The sequence below is a fragment of the Palaemon carinicauda genome, chromosome 5, assembly GCF_036898095.1.
Source record: "Palaemon carinicauda isolate YSFRI2023 chromosome 5, ASM3689809v2, whole genome shotgun sequence".
NCBI lineage: Eukaryota > Metazoa > Arthropoda > Malacostraca > Decapoda > Palaemonidae > Palaemon > Palaemon carinicauda.
This window is the reverse complement of record NC_090729.1, coordinates 91,919,376-91,942,512: the sequence shown is the minus strand read 5'-3', so window position 1 is coordinate 91,942,512 and position 23,137 is coordinate 91,919,376. Positions and strand designations below refer to the sequence as shown.

At 41.4% G+C, this 23,137-nt stretch overlaps 1 protein-coding gene across 4 annotated transcripts in view; it reads right to left on the bottom strand.

Moving 5' to 3' along the window:
• Prp40 (pre-mRNA processing factor 40) overlaps positions 1-23,137 on the bottom strand; it is an 874,860-nt gene that overhangs the window by 640,279 nt on the left and 211,444 nt on the right. For all 4 annotated transcript variants that reach the window (XM_068373863.1, XM_068373864.1, XM_068373862.1 and 1 more), the window contains exon 2: positions 20,078-20,291. In XM_068373863.1, the coding sequence (XP_068229964.1) occupies positions 20,078-20,291 (214 nt within the window). The remainder of the gene's footprint in view (positions 1-20,077; positions 20,292-23,137) is intronic.

Sequence of the window (23,137 nt, the reverse complement as noted above, 5' to 3'; positions counted from 1 at the left end):
GGCCGTGGCCGCTCCCTCTATGAGTCTTGCCTCCCCTGGAGGACTTACCGCCCCTCTTGACCTTGGCAGGAAAGGGCTGGGGCTTAGACACCACTTTCTTAGCTGCCGGCGCCTGCGTCGGTGTCTTGCGAGGCTGCTGCTGATGTTGCTGCGGAACTGGAGGCTTATAGGGCCAAGATGCAAGGGCCCTTTGGAGGAGGGAGTCCTGACTCGACTTCCTCCACCTCTCAGCTGTACGTTCCATGTCCTGGGGCTAAAACAAATTCCCCCCGAGGAGGGAGGCGTGTCTGAGCCTGTTGACGTCCACGGCGGGGACCTTCGGATGGATCTTCTCGGTCACCGCATCACGACGCTTGAGCACCGAGTTGGCCCACAGGTTGGTAACCTGATGCGCCGGGAACTCAATGGAGCGAGTGCCTGAGAGGAGGAAGGTCTCCAGGGCCTTCCTATTGCTCTCCTTAGACAGATCCTCAGAGCGCAATAGGATGCCCAGAGAACCTAGCAAGACATCCAGCCACGAAGTGGCATGCATGGCACACTTCGCGACCTTCTCATGGCTTAGAATCTCAAACGCCGAGAACGTCACCTGCCGGGCGAAGAGCTTCTCAAGAGGAACTCCCCTAGTAAGCTCTACTACCGAATGGTGGAGGGGAAGAGCGAGGCTAGACTCCCCCATGATCTCAAAATACCTCCTCTACTGGAGACGAGGTGGTGGGAGGAGTTTGTTCCCGGCAGAGGAACGACTGGAGGTAGCGAGTACTGCGAGCTTTGCATTAGCCCTGGCTCTGGCACTTCAGCCCCTGGGACCAGGGCAGAGCCGCGCTGGCCTTTGGGGGCTTCTGAATCCCATAAACCTGATCCAGGACCGTGTCCTTGCCTTCACGGGGGGCGATCACAGGGTCCATGAACCCGTTGAGCTGTCTCATCAGGCCCAGGACCTGCCAGAAGGCATGCTCAGACTCTTGCTGCTCTCCTCCCTGCGGACTGGCAGCTAAGTCTCCTGTCCCCGGAAGTTCTTCCTGGGGAGACACGTGGACGTTCTCCCGGGGTCTAGCTGGTTCCTGACGAATACGTGCAGAAGACGTCGGCAACGTCTTGGAGTCCTTGGGTTCCTTCCTGGGCGGATACAAGACTCCAGTAAAGTGGTCTAGTAGGCACCTTCCGCGCGAGACGATTCTCCTCCACGAGGAGGTGACTCCCCCCTTGGTGCCGAGGGGGAGACCGCCGCCTCACTGGACTCTCCCGAGGACGGAAAAGCCTCGTCTACAGGAGAAGGAGAAAACGACTGCGTAGGGGACGGGGCCTTCTTGACGGACCTCTTAGGAACCAACTTCTCCCTGGGAGAAGTCACCACGAAGTCCACTCCTCTCCTTCTCTTCAGCGGGGGCGAGGCCGTCGCTGGCTTGTGTCCTAGATTGGCGAGTGCCGGCTTCATACCCTTCACTAACGTCCGCATCAAAAGACCAAACCAGGACTGCTGAGACACGGACACAGAGTCCGAAATTACCGCTGGAGGGAAGGGGATCGGCCGATCCTTCGGAGTGGACACCACTGGACCTGCCTGTAAAAAAGAAGGGGAAGAAAGTTGCCTTGACCTCTCCGAAGGTCCTTCATTGTCCTGCAAAAGAGACCTGCGATTAGGTGGAGGCGATCCCGACTGCGACCTGGCGACATGCGTCCCTGCTGCTGCCGCGAGCTGCGGAACCCGACGCGAACGGGGGTCGTGCTGACGCTCGCGCGTGGGTGACACGAAAGTCGCGAGTGAGGGGCTGTTGGAGCGCGGGCGAGCAATCGCGCGGAGATAAACGAGCGCGGGAGCGATCGCGAGCGGGCGAACGGGCGCGTAGGCGAGTGAGCGCGAGGGCGAGCGGGCGCGTGGGCGAGCTAGCGAGTGAGCGCATTGGCGAGTGAACGCGTTGGCACGTGCGCGAACGAGAGCTCTCAGGAGACCGCTGAAGGCCAGGGGACCGATAGTGTCTTGGAGATCTGTGACGCGTGGGCGAGCGATGGCGAGTCGGCGATCGATGGAGCGTTGGCAAACGCTGGCGCGTGGTGGCGCGTTGGCGAGCGATAGCGCGTTGGCGAGCGATAGCGCGTAGAACGCACAGGCGAGCGACCGCGCGTGGGCGAGCTGATCGCAGGGGACCTATGTTTCTCCGGATCTGCTGGGCGCTGACGCGTAGGAGAGCGCTTGCGCGCAGGCGATGGATCACGCGGAGGATCTGGAGATCGCCGGCGCTCAGGGGAACGCTGACGCGCTGGAGATCGTTGACGCGCAGGAGATCGCTGACGAGAACGAGATCGCTGACGAGAACGAGAACATTGACGCATCGGAGATCGCTGTCGCGCTGGAGAACGCTGGCGAGGAAGGGAGACGGCACGTAGAAGGCTGCGCAGGAACTGTCGGCGCGACGCGCAAAGGCGAACGCTCGCGAGTGGGCTCAGGAATAGGAGGCACGTGGGCGTGCAGGAACTCTAGATGTACGCGCAGGAGACCGCGCGCGTTGCTGCGCAGGAGAAAGCTGACGAGCAGGATCGCGAGGGCGAGGAGAAGTTGAGTCCTTGCCCAAGTCCTGAACCGGAGTTCTAGGGCGCGTGGGCGTACAGGGCGCGTCAGGAACTGGAAGCGCAGGTGCACATTGACGAGCAGGAGATCTAGTGCGCTCAGGAGACCGTTGGCGCACTGGGCGCGCTGCAGGAACAGGAATATGTTCGTTATCCTTAGGAGAGCGCTGGCGAGCAGTAAGGCGTTGATCATCAGAAGAGCGCTGGCGAGCAGGAGAGCGCTGACGAGCAGAAGAGCGTTGGTGTGCAACTACGCGTGAACGCGCAGGGGAACCCTGACGCGCAAAGGAAGTGCACCCTTTGCCCCGAAGGAACCGGTGCCCGTCGGCTGACGAGATCAGGCTGCTGGCCGTCTGCACAGGAAGTAGAAGGTCTGGAAGGCGTAGGAGAACATGAACGATCCCCGGAGAGGTCTAAGGACGCGGCTGCTACAGACTGCTTCTGGTGAGGAGTCCCCCCACCGAAGGACGGAGGAGGAGAAGACTCAAAAAGGCGCCTCTTGACACCCTTATAGGGAGACGGGAGGCCCTTGCGGCGAAGCAGACGATGAGCCTTACGGCGAAGGCGGCCACGAGGAAGGTCGTCAGGATCATCAGTCCTCCGAAGAGGAGTCTCAGTCAGAGTGCTCCCCCGAGGGAGAGACTTAGCCGCAGGAGAGCCCGTAGGACCCCCTTCCCCCTCCGAAGGATGTACAGAAGGGGGAGGAGAGCCTTCAGCAACGTCATCACCATCAGGCACAGCAGAGTTTTGACCAGACTCGTCGGAAGCCTCTGCCACCACGACGTTGACGATAGACAGAGGATCTACCTCTGCTATCACCGGCGACTGCTTGACAGCGGCCCCCAACTGAATAAGGTCAAACAGGGTTTCCTTGGAGGGCCGGCATTTAAGCCCCAAGGAACCCCAAAGCTGAAAAAGATCATCATTATACATGGAGTTAACATTATCAAAATCCTACCCCGGAGGAGGAGGGGGAACCGCCCCGCTATGGGACGCGACGCCCTCTCCCGCACCCCGAGGTCGGGAAACAGAACTAGGGCCTGCGCTCCCACTCGGCAGCCTCTCACTAAGAGCCGGACGAGGGCGAGCTTCGGAGGAGGTTTGGGTGGCGGAAGAAGAGTCCCGAGAGCCTTCCTCCTTCAAGGCAACCCTCGAAGGAGAACGGTCTCTCTTGGACTTCTTCTTACGCCGGCGGGCAAACCTCTCCCACTGAGAGGCAGACCACTCCCTACACTCACTACATGTATTTTCACTATCACACCGTCGGCCTCGACACTGCGGGCAAAGGGTGCGAGGATCAGTATCCACCGCAGACATGAAGGTACCACAAGGGCGGCCGGCAATCCCAGGCCACTTGCGCATGATGAACAGCAAAGGGCGAGGCCAACTTCAAACACACAAAGTCTGAGGAAAAGCAAAAACGTCTGTTCATCGTCCGAGCCAAAAGTGAAGAGAAGCAAATCACCGGTGTGTGGGGGGGAGGGGTAGCAAGCTACCCATTCCCCTACCCCCGCTAACTAGCGCGGGGGTAGTTAACCCTCGTTAAAATCTATTGGCTCGTCAATTTCAGCTACGCCGAAAGGTAAACCCAATGTAAATAGTGTGGTTTGTATTTCGGTTACGGAACAATTAATATTTCAAAAGAAAGTATCCACTTATAATTCTTTGTAAAAAGCAAGTCGGAATTACAGCCTACGACATAAAGCTGACATCATCAATGGACGAGATGTTTACCTCTCGCCCTATGCTTTCATGAGGTTTAAAATAGGTCAAAAAACCTTTAAATCTTACCTTTTAAGTTATAAATATGTGATCACAGTTCAAATAAAACAAAAAAGCGAAAGCCCAAACTCAAAAAACATCAATACATCACCAAATTATGTCCAAACAGAGTAAAAAGCGAGAGTGAATTTCCAATAGAACCGGCCGCCATGGCGGCAGGGAAAATTCTGAAGAAGTTGAGTATAGTTCTACATGTATTAGTGTGCTACTGTTATTAACACACATTGAGTATGTGTTGTTTGAGATGTTGAGTCTTGAATTAAAGTAAAGCATGGTAACTTTAAAATGGTTTATTCTCTAAAAACAACAGTGTTAAACATCTCCATCACAGGAGTATAGCTGGTTTGGTCGGATGACCAATTCAGGTGAAGTATAGATAAGAACTGCCTAAAATATCGATATCACAGATATCGTATATTTAGTTGTCTCAGCATTTAAACATAATATGTAAACTTTACATTTGTCTAGGAAGACACCTGCATCCGGTGGCGACACAATCTTTCACACGGTATGCATTTGTGTTTATGCTTCAGAAAAATGTTACATTGCTGAGAGATGCAAAATGCCTCCTGTTATGATTTTGTCTGACTACAGCAAATTTCACGCTAGCTTCTTCTTCCACAATGACATATTACGTCATGTGTTTTAAACATGTAATAACTAACTATTACATTAGCTCGGCCAGCTATCTCAATTTTTCTTTTTCTAAAAATTCAACAACACGCCAAAATATGTTTATTAGGAGTGTGACTGGATATATGTATTATTCTTTGTTTAACTTTAGCCATAAGCAAATGAGGACGAATGTCCAAATAGGCACAACAAAAAAAATAATAACAATAACGCATATGAAAAGATATTACCAAAGCAAAGAAAAAAAATGCATGATAAATACAGATCACATATATGGTACATTGCTAGCAAATGATTATATGGTACCAAAAAAAAATACTGATATACATATGATTCGGTAACTTGTTAAAGAATAATTGTTACCTTTGTCAGAAACATAGATTAACACAATACGGTAATTAATAAAAATATTTGTTACCTTGGTAAAGATTCAATTTTAGAGCACAAACACGAATTCCTGGTACGTACACGTACCATGGTTTCATACATATATATATATATATACATATATATATATATATATATATATATATATATATATATATATATACATATATATATATATATATATACATATATATATATACATATATATACATATATATACATATATATATATATATATATATATATATATATATATATATATATATATATATACACACATATGTATACATATATATACATATATATATATATATATATATATATATATATATATATATATATATATATATATATATATATACATACATACATACATATATATATACATACATACATACATACATACATACATACATACATACATACATATATATATATATATATATATATATATATATATATATATATATATATATATATATATATATATATATATATATATATATATATATATATATATATATATATATATATATATATATATATATATATATATATATATATATATATATATATATATATATATATATATATATATATATATATAGGGCTTATATATTTTATTACATGCCCATAGATTCTGTTATTTTTATTTTTTTTCTCTTTTCTTTTAACATTCCGTTTTATATATTTTATTAGATGCCGAGAAAAAAATGAATTATTTTTTAAATGTTTTTTTAAATGTATTTTTAACAATGCAAATGTTCTTTAGTTTCTTCAATTACATATTACTAGCGTACTAACTGCTTTTCGTACACACGCTATTCCCAGACAATTTTACTCCTTTTAGCGAATGAAGTGGCCACTTTCAAACGGCTTTAAACTGAATTAAATAAGGGGTTTTGTCTGGACAGGGCAAAAGGTTCTGTTTTAGCTGCAAACTGTTCCTTAACCTACGCCAAACAAGGATGTTCACGGCGATAAATATCATCACCGTCACAACTGTTCCTGCTAGTAGTATGGGGTGAAGAAATTCCTTATAAGTCGGTGACATGTGGTCCATCTCGGTCAATTTCATCAACCGCTTGGCTACCTGTTTGTTGTATGGGAGAGGTAGTGATGGCATTGTAGTTGTCCACGTGAAGTTCGCGAAGTAGGCTCGTTCTCTGATGATGGGTTTGATCCCGGTCACCATGGAATTAGAGGAAGTCCCGATACAACCATCTGCTGCAACGAAGATTTTGGCATAGGACGTGGATCCATCCGGGCATGATACATTGAAGCCGTCCTTGTCGTATCGTATCCACGAGCCGTTGTTCAGTCTGCAATTGAACTCATTATTGTCAAAGGGATAAAGCTTATCCAGACAATTTTCACTTGTATGGGAGAGAGCACCGTCTAGCACTATACCTAACTCGCATGAATCCATTAAGTTTTTATGGAATTCAAATGAGTCAGCTGTACATATTTTTCTATCCATTGCGTCTGAACAGTGAGTTAATTGATTGAAGTCTTTAATGACCGTATATGTTTCCTTGTCTGGGGAAATCAATACGTGTCCTGTCAAACTGGATATTACTGGATTTGAGTGATTCGTCATGAAAGTCGGAAATGGTGATATCCTGTAAGATTGCCAGGCATCAGAAGAATCAAAGGGAATTGTAATCATAATCTTATTTTCAACGCTTACTGTAATTAGGCTGTAATAAAATTCTAACTTACGTTCGTCTAACAAAAGAACATAGCCTAGTTTCTCCCGTCTGTTCTCCAGAACTAACTTTAAGTATTTTATAGGCAACAAATGGGGCGACAGTACACCTTTCGTTGCTAACGTGATAGCTTCTACATAATCTTTGGATTTCTCAATGAAATGTGCAATTCTGTTATGTATGTGATCTATTTTTGAATCATAATACGTTAACGTTGCCAACAAATCCTGTACTTCCATAATCTGACTGATATTACTGGAATGTTCATTTACTAAATCCATAATTTGATAGATTGAAGCTAACTGATTCCTTAGTTCTGACATAATCAATTCATCTTCATGAGTCAAGAACTCAATTTTCTTATTTTGATTACTAATCTTAAGACGATTGGAAATTCCTAAACCTAAACTTGCAATAGACCCAAAGATGTTTAATGCAGCAAAAATAAACGGGTTTCGTCTTTCTTTATGTTCGTGCCCTACAGTCCACATCAAAAGGTCACGAGCCAAAGATTCTGTCTCGTAAGTCTTATTTTGCAAGTCATCAGATAGCATCTCTGCAACTTTTAGTGTCGATCCAAGCGAACTCTCTGTAGTCAAATGAAAAAGTCTTCTATGCAACTCATCTAATGAGACAGCAAACCTTGAAATGGCGCTTTTTAAGCTAGTGACATCATTCTCTGGAAGAAAAATTGCTTGCATATGCACTTCTACAACTACGCTGCTTGATGTAATAAAAACGTCTTCTTGTCTTTCAACTATAGTGCCATATTTAAAATCTATACTTTTAGTTTTAGAGCTCGTCCCACACGAGAAAAATGTCTGAGCGAACAATATCACTCCCAACAACAAAAAATTCATCTTGGAAACCTGTAACGAGAAAAATATATGTAATTACTCCTGTATTAAGAAGAAAACTTTTAATCATACAAATAAAAATCTTTCCCTCTCTTTTTTTTTTTTTTTTTTTTTTTTTTTTTTTCAATTTCTTATGTGAGCCAATGGTACTATTCTCTCATCCGTGGGTTGGGATACGTTTTGAACTCTAAACCTATTGGCTGTTAATGTTTCCAAAATGTTAAATGGGCCTTCAAACTTAGGTGTTTGTTTATAATTGAGTCCTTTACGTACATTTACCTGTATATATACATTATCACCCACGATATATGTTTTAGTTGGCTTCGCTATTTTATCATGATTCCTTTACATTATGATTTGTGATTCTTCTAAATTCTTTCGAAGGATATCATATCAACTTTTGCTTGCATTTATACATTCTTTTAAAGGATTTGATAGATTAGTTGTAGGCGTTAATACATGGAAAGGCATTCTAACTGGGGTACCATACAATGCTTCATGCGGTGACATTTTAATTGATATATGATATGAATGATTCAGAGTACTCAGTACCGCAGGTATTGCAATATCCCAGTTGGGGTCTGATCCCCCTAGTGTTACTCTTAATATATTTAAAACCTTCCTATTTGCTCTTTCCACTAGCCCATTTAACTCTGGGTGATATATCATGGTATTTATTTTCTTTATGCTAAGGAATTCACACAATGAGGTAAGAAAGTGATTATTAAATTCACCACCCGAGTCTGAGATTATCATGTGTGGAATTCCATGTTTACAAATGTAACACTCGTAAAACTTCCTAGCGCATTCAATCGCAGTTTTAGTTTTAAGCGCTATTAGTTCTGTATATCGAGTTAAAGCATCTACAATTACTAAGAGGTGCTTATTTCCTCTGTCTGACTCGTAAAATCCTGTTAACAAATCTAAATGTATTCTTTCAAAGGGTTGAATGGGCACGGGATAAGCCCCTAGCCTGACAGGTGTTTTCGTATGCCCTTTGTTTTCCTGATATGTGCGACAATTAGCTATGTTTTTTTATATCTGTAAGCATTGTATGCCAATAAAACAATGATTTGGCTTTCTGTGACATTAATGAGAACCCCGGGTGTCCATGTAATGGATTTGCATGCAACCAATTCAGGACAGTGGAAATAAGTGAGATTGGTACTACTACCCGGTCGTTAGTTACATATGGTGTATTGCGGGTTTTCCTTGTCACGGTCCTACACAGAATATTATCTTTGATTATATAATTCTGCTGCTTATACTTTATATATCCCTTTTCCTTATGATTGCCTTTCAAAGCATTTATAATTGTTTCTATTTTCTGATCTTTTCTTTGCTCAGTCTGTAATAATTCAGCGCTCCAGCCTAAATCTTCTTGTTCAGATATCGTTTTAACAATAGGCATGGATGTTGATATATCTATTAATTCAGCTAAAGGCTCCGTACATGATGACACGGGGTTGCGTGATACTGCATCCGCAATGATATTTGCTTTCCCAGGTAAATATCCGATTCTTGCCCCAAAATCTTCAATGATCAAATGCCACCGAGTTCGTTTAGGGCTGTGGTTGAAGCCTTTAAAGAACTCTGTTAGTGGTTTATGGTCAGTAAGAACCTTAACGGGATAACCGTATATTATGAACTTAAAATGCACTAGTGAATTAACAATATTATTATTATTATTATTACTATCCAAGCTACAACCCTAATTGGAAAAGCAAGATGCTATAAGCCCAGGGGCTCCAATAGGGAAAAATAGCCCAGTGAGGAAAGGAAATAAGGAAATAAATAACTGAAGAGAACAAATTAACAATAAATCATTCTAAAAAAAGTAATGTCAAAAGAGATATATCATATATAAACTATTAACAACGTCAACAACAAAAATGTCATATATAAACTATAAAAAGACTCATGTCCGTCTGGTCAACAAAAAAGCATTTGCTCCAACTTTGAACTTTTGAAGTTCTACTGATTCAACAACCCGATTAGGAAGATCATTCCACAACTTGGTAACAGCTGGAATAAAACTTCTAGAGTACTGCGTAGTATTGAGTCTTATGATGGAGAAGGCCTGGCTATTAGAATTAACTGCCTGCCTAGTATTACGAACAGGATAGAATTGTCCAGGGAGATCTGAATGTAAAGGATGGTCAGAGTTATGAAAAATCTTATGCATCATGCATAATGAACTAATTGATCGACGGTGCCAGAGATTAATATCTAGATCAGGAATAAGAAATTTAATAGACCGTAAGTTTCTGTCCAACAAATTAAGATGAGAATCAGCAGCTGAAGACCAGACAGGAGAACAATACTCAAAACAAGGTAGAATAAAAGAATTAAAACACTTCTTCAGAATAGATTGATCACCGAATATCTTAAAAGACTTTCTCAATAAGCCAATTTTTTGTGCAATTGAAGAAGACACAGACCTTATATGTTTCTCAAAAGTAAATTTGCTGTCAAGAATCACGCCTAAAATTTTGAAAGAGTCATACAAATTTAAAGAAATATTATCAATACTGAGATCCGGATGTTGAGGAGCCACCGTCCTTGACCTACTTACAATCATACTTTGAGTTTTGTTAGGATTCAACTTCATACCCCATAATTTGCACCATGCACTAATTTTAGCTAAATCTCTATTAAGGGATTCACCAACCCCAGATCTACATTCAGGGGATGGAATTGATGCAAAGAGAGTAGCATCATCTGCATATGCAACAAGCTTATTTTCTAGGCCAAACCACATGTCATGTGTATATAGTATGAAAAGTAATGGGCCAAGAACACTACCCTGTGGAACACCGGATATCACATTCCTATACTCACTATGGTGCCCATCAACAACAACTCTTTGAGATCTACTACTTAAAAAATCAATAATAATGCTAAGAAACGACCCACCCACTCCCAACTGTTTCAGTTTGAAAACAAGGGCCTCATGATTAACACGGTCAAAGGCAGCACTAAAATCAAGGCCAATCATACGAACTTCCCGACCACAATCAAGGGATTTCTGTACTGCATTGGAGATTGTAAGAAGGGCATCACATGCTCCAAGGCCTTTCCGAAAACCAAATTGCAAAGTAGGGAATAGATGATTACCTTCAGCAAACCTATTAAGACGTTTTGCCAGAAGACGTTCAAAAACTTTAGATAATATGGGAGTTATGGAAATTGGGCGGTAATCAGTGGGACTTGAGCTACCACAAACACATTTACATAGAGGAGTAACATTACCAATTCTCCAACAAGTGCTAAAAGCTCCTCTTCTTGCTAACTTGCGTAAAATAACAGATAACTTTGGAGCTAAGAAATCTGCTGTCTTTATAAAAAGCAAAGGAAAAATACCATTAGGGTCTACACCTCCATAAGCATCAAGGTCCATCAACAAAGCTTTAATCTCACGAGATCGAAAAGCTAAACTAGTTAGTTTAGCCTCAGGAAAACAGGAATGAGGAAGTTCAAGTTTTTCATTACTCTGTTTACTGTCAAAAACATCAGCCAAAAGGGTTGCCCTTTCCTTTGGACAGTGAGTGACTGAGCCATCTGGATTTAAGTAAAGGAGGAACTGTTGCATCTACACCAAAGAGTGCAGATTTAAGGGTAGACCACCATTTATGTTCCTGAGTTGTACCAGAGAGGGTTTCTTTTATGATTAAATTGTACTCCTTTTCAGTTGAGGCATAAACTCTCTGAGCAAAAGCTCGAAGCTGAGTATAGTTGTTCCAGGTAAAATCTGATCTGTTACCCTTCCAAAGGTGATAGGCCTCCTGCTTCTCCAAATAAGCACGTCTACAATCATCACTGAACCACGGTTTGTCCTTCATTCGGTACCTTAGCACACGAGAAGGGATACGCCTATCAATTATGTTGACTAGATTCTCATTCAAAGGGACAACAGGATCTACACTATTATATAATTGTGACCAATTCAAGCACAAAAGATCATGCAAAATCCCATTCCAGTCTGCTTGGGATTTCATATAAATTTTACAAGAATATGATATATCAGGGACAGGCTGCTCAGTCTTCACTAATAATGAAATCAAGGCATGATCAGAAGTCCCGACTGGAGAACCAACCTTACTAGTTATAACGCCAGGGGAGTCAGTGTATACGAGGTCCAAGCAATTACCAGACCTGTGAGTAGCTTCATTTATGATTTGCTCACAGCCTGATTCTGAGGCAAAGTCTAAAGCTCTTAAGCCATGGCGATCGGTAGGAGAGATAGAACTCAACCACTCCCTATGGTGAGCATTAAAATCACCAACAAAGACAAACGAAGCCTTTCTATCATCTTCTTGTATCTTAGCCATAATGGTAAGAAGACAATCAAAGATAGAATCATCCATGTCTGGATTCCGGTAGATTGAACACAAATAAAAGTTGTTATGCCTGCCACAAACTTTTATTACCTGAATCTCATGACATCCACATTGATAGCAGGACTTATGAGAAGCAGGGTACTCGGTCCTAATATACACCGCCATTCCCCTGGCCCTAGGAATGGAATCACGTTTCAGCATTATTGGCTTCTTAAAACCAGTTATAAGGAGCTCAGATGAGTGCCTCATATTAGAAACCAAAGTTTCTGAGCACAAAAGAATATCATACTGTCTGGACGCAACTGTAAGGTCTCGGATATTTGCATGAAGACCACGAATATTGCAATACAGAAGACGACATTGACGAAATCTAGGACGTACTGGTCCCGGATTTTGCTCAATGTCTCCAGACAGCATAAGAATTAATAGAAATAAAAAAGAGACATCATACTTAAAAACTAGATTAACAAGAATTAAAACAAAAACAATATGTACAGAATAATAATAAAAGTTATTGATGATATCCATAGACTATAGTAAAAAGTCGGAAAAACTGGTCAACATGGAGGAGCCGATACACCATGCAAGGCTAAATACCCTCCAGGATAGCCACTTCAACTGAAGGGAGGACAGTAAGGATGGTTTTGAGAAGAAAAAATCAGAAAAAGGAAAAGACAACCTCTTGATAAACCACCAGGCATCCATGGCCCTTCTATTAAGCCTGCCCAACACACCATTTCAAAAAAACAAGAGGAAGAAAAAAAAATAAGATAGAATAGTGTGCCCGAGTGTACCCTCAAGCAAGAGAACTCTAATCCAAGACAGTGGAAGACCATGGTACAGAGGCTATGGCACTACCCAAGACTAGAGGACAATGGTTTAATTTTGGAGTGTCCTTCTCCTAGAAGAGCTGCTTACCATAGGTAAAGAGTCTCTTCTACCCTTACCAAGAGGAAAGTACAATGAACAAATTACAGTGCAGTAAATTAACCCCTTGGTGAAGAAGTGTTAAGTATCTCATTGTTGTCAGATGTATGAGGAAAGACGAGAATATGTAAAGAATAGGCCAGACTATTCCGTGTAAGTGTAGGCAAAGAAAAAATGAGCCGTGACTAGAGAGAGGGGTCCAATGCAATACTGTCTGGCCAGTCAAAGGATCCAATACCTCTCTAGTGGTAGTATCTCAATGGGCGGCTGGTGCCCTGGCCAACCTACTACCTATAAAATAGCTAGCCCTTCCTTGTCTATTACTGCATACTTACTTTCGGAAGTTCTCAGTTTTCGAGAATAAAAAGCTATCGGGAAAAATTGTTTATCATATTGCTGAAGCAATACCCCTCCTACTCTTAAGTCTGAGGCGTCTGTTGCAATGAAGAATTCCTTACCGAAGTCAGCAAATTTTAAGATAAGAGAACTACACAGTTCATCTTTCAAGGTATTAAACGCCTGTTGATGATGCTCAGACCATATGAAATCTACGCCCTTCTTCGTAAGATCAGTTAAAGGAGCGGCTATTATTGAATAGTTGCGTATAAAACGCCTGTAATATCCACTACAACCCAGAAATTGCTGTATTCCCTAGACATTAGTAGGTATGGGAAAATTACGTATAGCCGATACCTTATCATGGACTACTTTAAGACCTTGGCTTGACACCATGAAACCCAAATATATTAATTCTGTTTTGAAAAATTCACACTTACTAATCTTTACCCTTAAGTTATGTTGTCTTAATCTCTGTAGTACTAGTTCTAACTTACGTAGATGTTCTTCTAAGGTGTTGGAAAAGATTACAAGATCGTTCATATAGGCATGCAATATATCCCCTAACAAGTCTCCAAACACTATGTTAATCATTCTTGTAAATGTTATGGGAGCACAACGTAAACCAAAAGGCATCCGTAAAAATTCATAATGTCCCCTGGCTGTGCTGAAGGCTGTGTATGGGATACTATCTTCTTCTAATGATATCTGGTGAAAGCCTTTAAGTAAGTCCAAACTGGTAAAATATTTATTCTGACCTAACAAAGACAAAATATCGTCAGTACATGGCACTGGGAATCGATCAGGGATCGTCTCCTCGTTTAGACGAAGGAAGTCTACGCAGATACGCCATGTTCGATCTTTTTTCGGTACAACTATTAATGGAAAATTATAAGGGCTGTTTGATTTCCTAATGACTCCTTCTTCTAGCATTTTACCTACTTCATCATTTATTTCATTCTGGAATTTCATAGGGAGTCTGTACGAGGGTACATAGATAATTTTCTGCTTGTCCTTTAACCTTATTTGATGCTCGATCACATCTGTTTTTCCTAAGGATCCATCCATAGTGGAAAAAACATCATGATATTTAGTTAAAAGTCCAAAAATTTTCTGCTGAATTTCTTCGTCTTGAATGTCTTTATTGATTTTATTTTTAATAGATTGCAAAAGGGATTCATCCGCAACTGTTTGAGCGTGATTGATTTCAGCAAACGGTAAGAATACGATGTTTATAAACTTCTACATCCAAGATATGTTGATTTTTGTGAATTACTAAAGTGTTATTTAAATGATTACAGACTTCAATATTACATTGTTGATGTGAGCCTACTGTATAAATAGCTTGTGTGACAGACAATCCGTTAGTTTTCAAAGTGTCGGAAAGGATTAATATTTCAGATCCCGGTAATGTTTTCTTTATTTGCACTATTAAATTCGAAGGTAGGTTTGGCTCGATAGATTGCGTGCAAGATGATATTACGGGTGAACGAGAATTCTGCTGGGTCGCGTATATTATTTCTTTATTAGTGAGACAAGTTATTGGTTCTTCAACGTACGTTACGGTTACATTTGTCGTCTCCTTTTTATCCAAAACTGATTTTAAGGTATTAGAAGACTTATAGAATTTTCCTTTGATATACACGCCGTGCTTGGCAGGGGCTAAGATAATGTTTTGATTTCCCATAGATGGGTATCCTATAATTACAGCTGGATACATATCAATGTTTTGTACAACAACAAATGTATCAGCAAACGTGCGCTTACCGACTTTGAATTGAACATGAGTTATGCCTATGACATTTAATTCATTATTTCCTATACCCGAGAGTCTCACTCCGGATTTTTCTATCGGAAAGTTCGAAAACAACAAATGATGTGTCCTCAAATCCATGATATTACGTGGACTACCAGAGTAAAAAAATAATGTAAAGGATTTGTGTTCTAAATTTACAGCATATAAGGTTGGTCGTAACTCATTTTGGCTTATTATTAAATGAATTCGTTGCAAATCTACGGGAGCATGCACTGTTTTACTTAATTCGGCCGTGTGTTTCATAGGAAAATCTATTGCCTCACAATTATCTGATAAAACATTAAATTGATTATTCAATACTATTGATGTTGACATGAATGACCTTGACCCAACATCACTCTCTTCCCCACTGGAGTTAATTATGTGGTATTTGCTTTGCTCTGCACATTCTGAAAATTAGTCTGACCTTGCGAGGTCTGGTTTGACGACCCAGGCTCAGCGTTACTCGAAGAAGTGTTTGTTTGTTTCGGATTCTGAACTACATTGATGTTTGGCTGTTTCTTCTTATTGTTAAAATGAGGATTTTTCTTCTTATTTCCATATGGAACTGACTGTGGAATTGACTGTGTATTTCTAGGATTCTGTTGTGTTTTACGCGAGTAGCACTGACTATATGAATGAGTCGAACTATTATGTATCGAACAGAATTTCGTTCTGCAGTCCGCAATCAAGTGACCTTCACATTTGCAATTGTAACACGTCATTCCCGCAACTTGACTATTATTAACTACATTTACTTGTTGTGGCTTTGTTTTATTCTTTGCAAAAACTTGAGTTAACATGGGATCAAGATCAGGACACTTAGACATGTGTTTTTTTATCTGTTTATATACATCCAATTCCGTACTTGCAGGCGTTAACTTTTTATCAAAACACCGCACTAAAGCTTCAGGCAACATAAGTGTCATGCAAGTTAAATATACATTAATCGTAAAAAATCTTTCACGGAGATGTTATCTCTAGTAACCCAAGTGGAATTACCTAAAATATCTTGATATTCATTAAGCCTATCAGCTATGAGAGCTGCTCTCTCAATAACATTAAGCCGATTCATAGTGGCTTGATCAAGTGTATTTCTTAACGTTAATACTACATCCAAGGCTTCTTCACCCCCATAGACCGCGCGTAACCTAACTTTGAAATCATCCCAGGTAACTGCTTCTTGAAATGAAACACCTCTTAAATACGCACTCGCATCCCCCTTTGAAAAATCTATAAAACTTTTAGCTTCTTGTAATAGTACAAAAGGGTCTACGATTTGTTTGGCATTTAAATGGGCATCGACAGATGAAATCCATGACTCCACATTTTGAGGCAAGAACCCATTAACCCGACCCTGAAAAGGAAGGATTGCAGACCTGGCATTTACAAGCGTCACAATCGGGAGAGAATTAATCTGTCCTACGCCACTAGGTCCAGGAATGGGGCTCACAGGGGGCGTCATGACTACTGTATTTCTTTTCCTATCTCTTCGACCCCTTGCAATTCTATCAAAATATCTACATGAATATAGACGTCCACTGCGTAAACGCATAAGCACCCAATGATAAAGATTATAACAAAATTCCCCAAAACAATGCTACTAATCCCAAGACATTTCCCGAGAATTTCTGAAAGAAAACGGAATTAGCACTAAGAGAGAAAAATTCTAGATGAGAATTCGGAGTTGAACACAGTTTCCTTTAATGAAAGGAAAATAAAAGATTAGCAAACCACTCACCCCGGTAATAATCAACTAACGACTCGTGATAACTACACTTCACTGCCCAAACTGAAATGAATATGAAAATTGTACTTAGCTTTATATGGTTCTGTGTGATGTCGTCATATCCTCTCTCTCTCTTGATGTTTGGGTGAATGTGTCGGTTCGATTCCCTCTCTCTCTCTTGATGTTTGGGTGAATGTTTCGGTCCAATTTCCGTTGAATGTAGTGCTTCCTGGATATGTTTTGTAAGCGTTGAACGTCAGTCCTTGGGTTTCCTAGGATGTTGATTGAAGATCCAGTTCATCAGTTTGTATGTATAACATTCATTAAATGTTTTAGTCTTCGATGGACTATGATACTTAGTCAAAATTGTACAGTAGATTCATTACTATTGATTTTTTGAAGATCTTTCTCTGGTTTTTACAGCTTTATTGTTGATTTCTTGAAGATCTTCCTCTAATTCTTAGTCTTATTATTAATTTCTTGAAGATCTTTCGCTGATTCTTAGAGTTTTAGCGCTGCCACCATTTATTAGTGTGCTACTGTTATTAACACACATTGAGTATGTGTTGTTTGAGATGTTGAGTCTTGAATTAAAGTAAAGCATGGTAACTTTAAAATGGTTTATTCTCTAAAAACAACAGTGTTAAACATTTCCATCACAGGAGTATAGCTGGTTTGGTCGGATGACCAATTCAGGTGAAGTATAGATAAGAACTGCCTAAAATATCGATATCACAGATATTGTATATTTAGTTGTCTCAGCATTTAAACACAATATGTAAACTTTACATTAGTCTAGGAAGACACCTGCATCCGGTGGCGACACAATCTTTCACACGGTATGCATTTGTGTTTATGCTTCAGAAAAATGTTACATTGCTGAGAGATGCAAAATGCCTCCTGTTATGATTTTGTCTGACTACAGCAAATTTCACGCTAGCTTCTTCTTCCACAATGACATATTACGTCATGTGTTTTAAACATGTAATAACTAACTATTACACACGTAGAACCGCGAGGGCACTAGTGTACACCTGGCATATCTGCGATAGCCGCGCGAGATTTTGAATTTCCTGCCGAGCGTCAGGGACGTTAGCCATTCTTATATAACCAGCAGGTAAGTTCTATATTTAAAATAACTACATAATAACCACAACGATACTGTACAGCCAAATACATTTGAACCATTCAATATATCTAAACTAATTGTTAGTACAGTAGACCCCCGGCATACGGTGTCCCCAGCTTACGTTTTTTTCACGTTACGGTGTGGAATACGATTTTTTTTTCGTCCCCTCGTTACGACATTTTCCATACCTTGTGGCATCGAATTTGAAACTCAAATTTGGCGGTTTCTACGTGTACGACTGTATGAGTCAGTAGCTTACCACCACACTCATACGTCACTGCATACGTCACTGCTATTGGTCGGCGTCACGGCGTCACTAAGATGCCGATACACTATTGGCCGAAAATCATCCCACAATGCTTGAGAGAGATGCTGCCTCTCTCTCTCTCTTTGTCATACACGCGCTCAGTTCAGAATCTCGCGTGCATTTCGTAAAGACTTGATCTCGTGTGAGTGCTTGCGATATTGTTATTTTTTGTGCATTTTTGTGCTTAATCATAACTTTAATTCTTAGCCATGGGTCCCAAGATTGCTAGTGATGTTAAAAGCAGAAGTAAGAAGAAGATAACTATGGAAACAAAGCTGGAGATCATAAAGAAATATGAAGAAGGCATGCGCATCGTTACCCTCGTTTAAACGTATGGTCGTAACCAATCTACGATTGGTGCAATTATTAAGAATAAGGAAGCCATTAAAGCAAGTAAGTCTCCTAAAGGCATGACTGTCCTTGCCAGTGGAAGGACCTCAATCAACGATGAGATGGAGAGACTCCTTCTTCTGTGGATTAAAGAGAAGGAAATCGCTGGTGATACACTCACGCAATCGGTGATTTCGCACAAGGCGAGCGCCATCATTGCCGATCTCGTGGAAGCCCAGAGAGACGGCGGAGGTGAAGGAACATCGCAGCAATCCCCCCAAGAGTTTAAGGCTTCTCATGGGTGGTTTCATCGGTTTAGGAAGAGGACTGGTATTCACTCAGTCGTCAGGCATGGAGAGGCGGCCAGTTCTGACAGGAAAGCAGCAGAAGAATTCCTCAAGAAGTTTGAGAACTTAATTTCCAGAGAAGGCTACATTCCTTAGCAAGTTTTTAACTGCGATGAAACTGGCCTTTTCTGGAAGAAAATGCCCCGCCATACATATATCACAGCTGAAGAAAGGAAACTTCCTGGCCATAAACCAATGAAGGACAGACTAACGCTTGCATTTTGTGCAAATGCCAGTGGGGACTTGAAAATTAAGCCAATACACTTGGATTCCTGCCACCAAAAACCACAAGTGTGCTTTCCGCTACTCTTCAAACTTTTCTTTTAAAATTTTCTTTGTTCCTACACTTGATAAAAACCCTCATTCTTTACTATAGGAGATATTCTAGCGCAAGCTGGAAAATACGGCAGAAAAACCTTAACAAGGTCGTTAACGACCGGGCAGGTAATTACCCACCTGTTAAGGATCTCAGGTCTAGCAGACACATACATCACAAGAGGATACAATAACTTCCCAAAAAGCCAGCAAAGACCGTCGATGGTAACCACATCAACTGCCTCCTCTGCAAGTGGAAGAGCAGTCAAGTGGGCACAGCAAGGGATGTTCTTGGGGTCCTGACATTGACCAACACTGTCAGCAGCGAATGATGAAAGAAAAGAGGAAAAGATTATAACAGCCATTATACAAGGCACCAAAAAAGTACATTTGTACTGAGCTTCAGATGATACCAATGTGGCTTCTCAATGACCTGTTGGGTGGCCAAGCTTACCCATCACCCACATAGTACTATAACTAACTTGTTATCAATTTTAATGGTTGTTTTCCACCTCCACTTGAAATTATACTCCTGTTAAAGGACAATGGTTTGTATTCGAGTAGGAACACGAAGAAACCTACATCTTACCTGATCCACCTGGAGGTTGGCCAAATGAACTCATAAAACCTGGAGGTGGTACATTAAAGGCAGGAGGAGGCATGCCAGGAGGTGCACCAGGTGGCAAAAATCCTGGAGGAGGCAGTCTAGGAGGCAATCCCGGTCCTGGTGGAGGCATTCGAAATCCCAATGGAGGCCCACCAAATCCTGGAGGTGCATTGCCACCAGGGGGACCACCACCACTCTGAAAATTTAATGGAAAACATTCAATGATTAACCTTCAAAACACAGAATAATGCATATGCAACACAATTATTAAAACACGAAAATACTTAGTAAATAATTCTGAGGGAAATGAATAATCAATCTTTAAAGCAGTATTACAAATTTAAAATTAATTTCTATTTTTCCTAACTATACAAACCTTGAGCTATTTACAGTAGATATATGTTCCAGCATAAGCTGAATACTAGTCATAAAACTTTTTAGTAAGATATAAGTGCCCAGCACTGGTTTGCAGGAGTAGTGGAGGTAGACTAACCATCCCGCTCACAGACGCACACTGGCAAATTGACGCCACTTTCTATTGCAGGCAGGACTTTCCGGTGGATAGTTGATGGCAAGACATGTATGAGTAAAGAGCTCAAGGTTTTTATGATTAGGAAAATTACAAATTGCCTTCAAATTTGTTTCTTGTAACACCTAATACAAACCCTTTCAATCTTTACTATGGAGACTCACCCTTAGGAAGGTGGAAGTCCTAACCAACTGGCTGGTAACATGACCCAGGGTGTAACTCTGTGCTTCGCACAAGCTCAACAGACAAACCTTAACACCTCGCTAACTCTTAAATGTGTGCGAGAGTTAACGGCCTGGGCAATTTAGTGTGATGTGCGAGAATTAAGCATTGTGACCTATCCAAGTAGGGATTCTTGGGAGTACATGATAGACTCCACTAACTTAACCTTGACATTGCCTGACTCCCCCTTGCTGGGAAAACAGGGGACATAACAAATATATTTCATATATCAGGTTACACAAGAGATATGATTTTTACCAGCAGACAGCGGAGGTCAGCTAGCAGAGTTCCATAGACGCTGTACTCCAAGATAGGGGAAGATGAAGAACGAAAAGGCCAGTCATATGATCATTCATCCCAGACTAACTCCCTGGTAATGTCTACCCCCAACTGACTGCTACTTCTCCTGCAAGGGAGTTGAGGTATCTTAAACTACATGTTGTGCATCCATCACAGCACCTATGGAGAAGGTATCCAAGTTCCTATGGATTATGTCTTGCAGGTAGTGTACTGTGAAGGTCGTCTGACGCTCCCATACACCCGACTGAAGTAACTGCGACACATAAAAGGTATTTTTAAATTCTAAGGATGTGCCAATGCCCAGAACATTGTAAGCTCTAGGTCTACGACCTTGAGGAGCAAATGACAAATTTGGAAATAATTTGTATTTTTTCTAACACAAACTTATTCTATTGTATATATAGGGAAAGCCGCCAATAGACAAAGAAAATGCAAGGTGGCAACCCTACCTTCCCACTCTTGTGGGTTGGTGGTAGGGGGTGGCTGGGGTTACTCCAGCAACATATCTCTACTCGCAGCTCACAGAAATGCCTCACTTTTCAATTACAAGCAGGACTTCAGGAGGCAGGTGATGGCGGGACCATTTTTTGTAAACTGCTACAGGTTTGCATTAGTTGGGGAAAAATACAAATTATTTCCATTTTGTCATTTGTTACCACACTAACAAACCTTCCGTTGTTTACATACGATGATTTACTCTTAGGTAGGTGGAAATCCGGCTTCTGGCTAGCCATTGACCCGGGTTATCCTAGAACAATGTTACATTGTACCTTATGATAAACCTTGACACCTCGTTAATAAACCACAATATGACAAATTCCTAGATAATTTGTATTTTTCCTAACTATACAAACCTTAGCTATTTATTTAGGGATATTACTTTCTGCAAAGCTGAAATGAGGAGCCATTAAAAATGTTATTTTCATTATAAAATAAGTTTTTGAACATACATACCTGGTAGTTATATATATAGCTTACGTCTCTGACGTCACGGCAGAAATTTCAAAACTCGCGCCAATCGCCGATTGGATAGCCAGGTGTATCACCTGTGCGCCCTAGCGAGTTACCTTGGAACTGTTCCATGTTCCCTCATATCTTCCATGCCTCTAGTCTCTAGAGGGGAGGAGGGTGAGAATTTAATTACTGTATATATAACTACCAGGTAAGTATGTTCAAAAACTTATTTTATAATGAAAATAACATTTCTAAACATAAGACTTACCTGGTAGTTATATATATAGCTGATTAACACCTTTGGTGGAGGGTTAGAGACAGCCAATATAGTTGGAATTTTACGGAGTTAATAAACTAACTTAAGTGTTCGTACCTGATAAGGAAGCTGACTTCAATGAATTCTTTCATTATGTCCGCTTTCCTTATGAGATCCAGCGATCCACCCAGGGGGCTGAAGACCTCTAAGAGCTGTTAAACCGGTCTGAAAACCTCTATGTGACAGAACCTCTTCCAATACCCTTGTTCCGGGCGCTCTCAAGGAACAAATTGACCACCTGACTAAAATCAATGTGGACTGCTTCGAGATCTGGCACTGGAGAGCAGTAAGTTTCTAGTCTCTCTGTCTGCCAAGTCGCGAATAGGACTATACAAGGATGACACCAAAGTCGCCACAGATTCTTGCAGATTTCTCGATGGAGTGTCCATTCTCCAGCCAAGACTGTTCTGCCATACGTTCTTTTCCCTTTGAAAGAACCTTGTTAGAAGGATTACATTCTTATCCTTAGTCCAGATGAGAAGATTCCTTGCAGTCCCGTAAAGGGACCTCGAGTGGGTTCTGCCTTGCTTGGCAATGAAAGCAAATTCTGTGGTGTGATCGGCATAGACCTGCACCACTTTGTTCCAAACTGACCCTTCAAAGCTTTTTGAGGGCCAACTGGACTGTCAACAGTTCCTTTGGATGATGAGGAAGCTCTTCGACTAGTGTCATCATGTTCTCATGATCAATGTCATGCCTCATGCTAGATCTTTGATGTCGA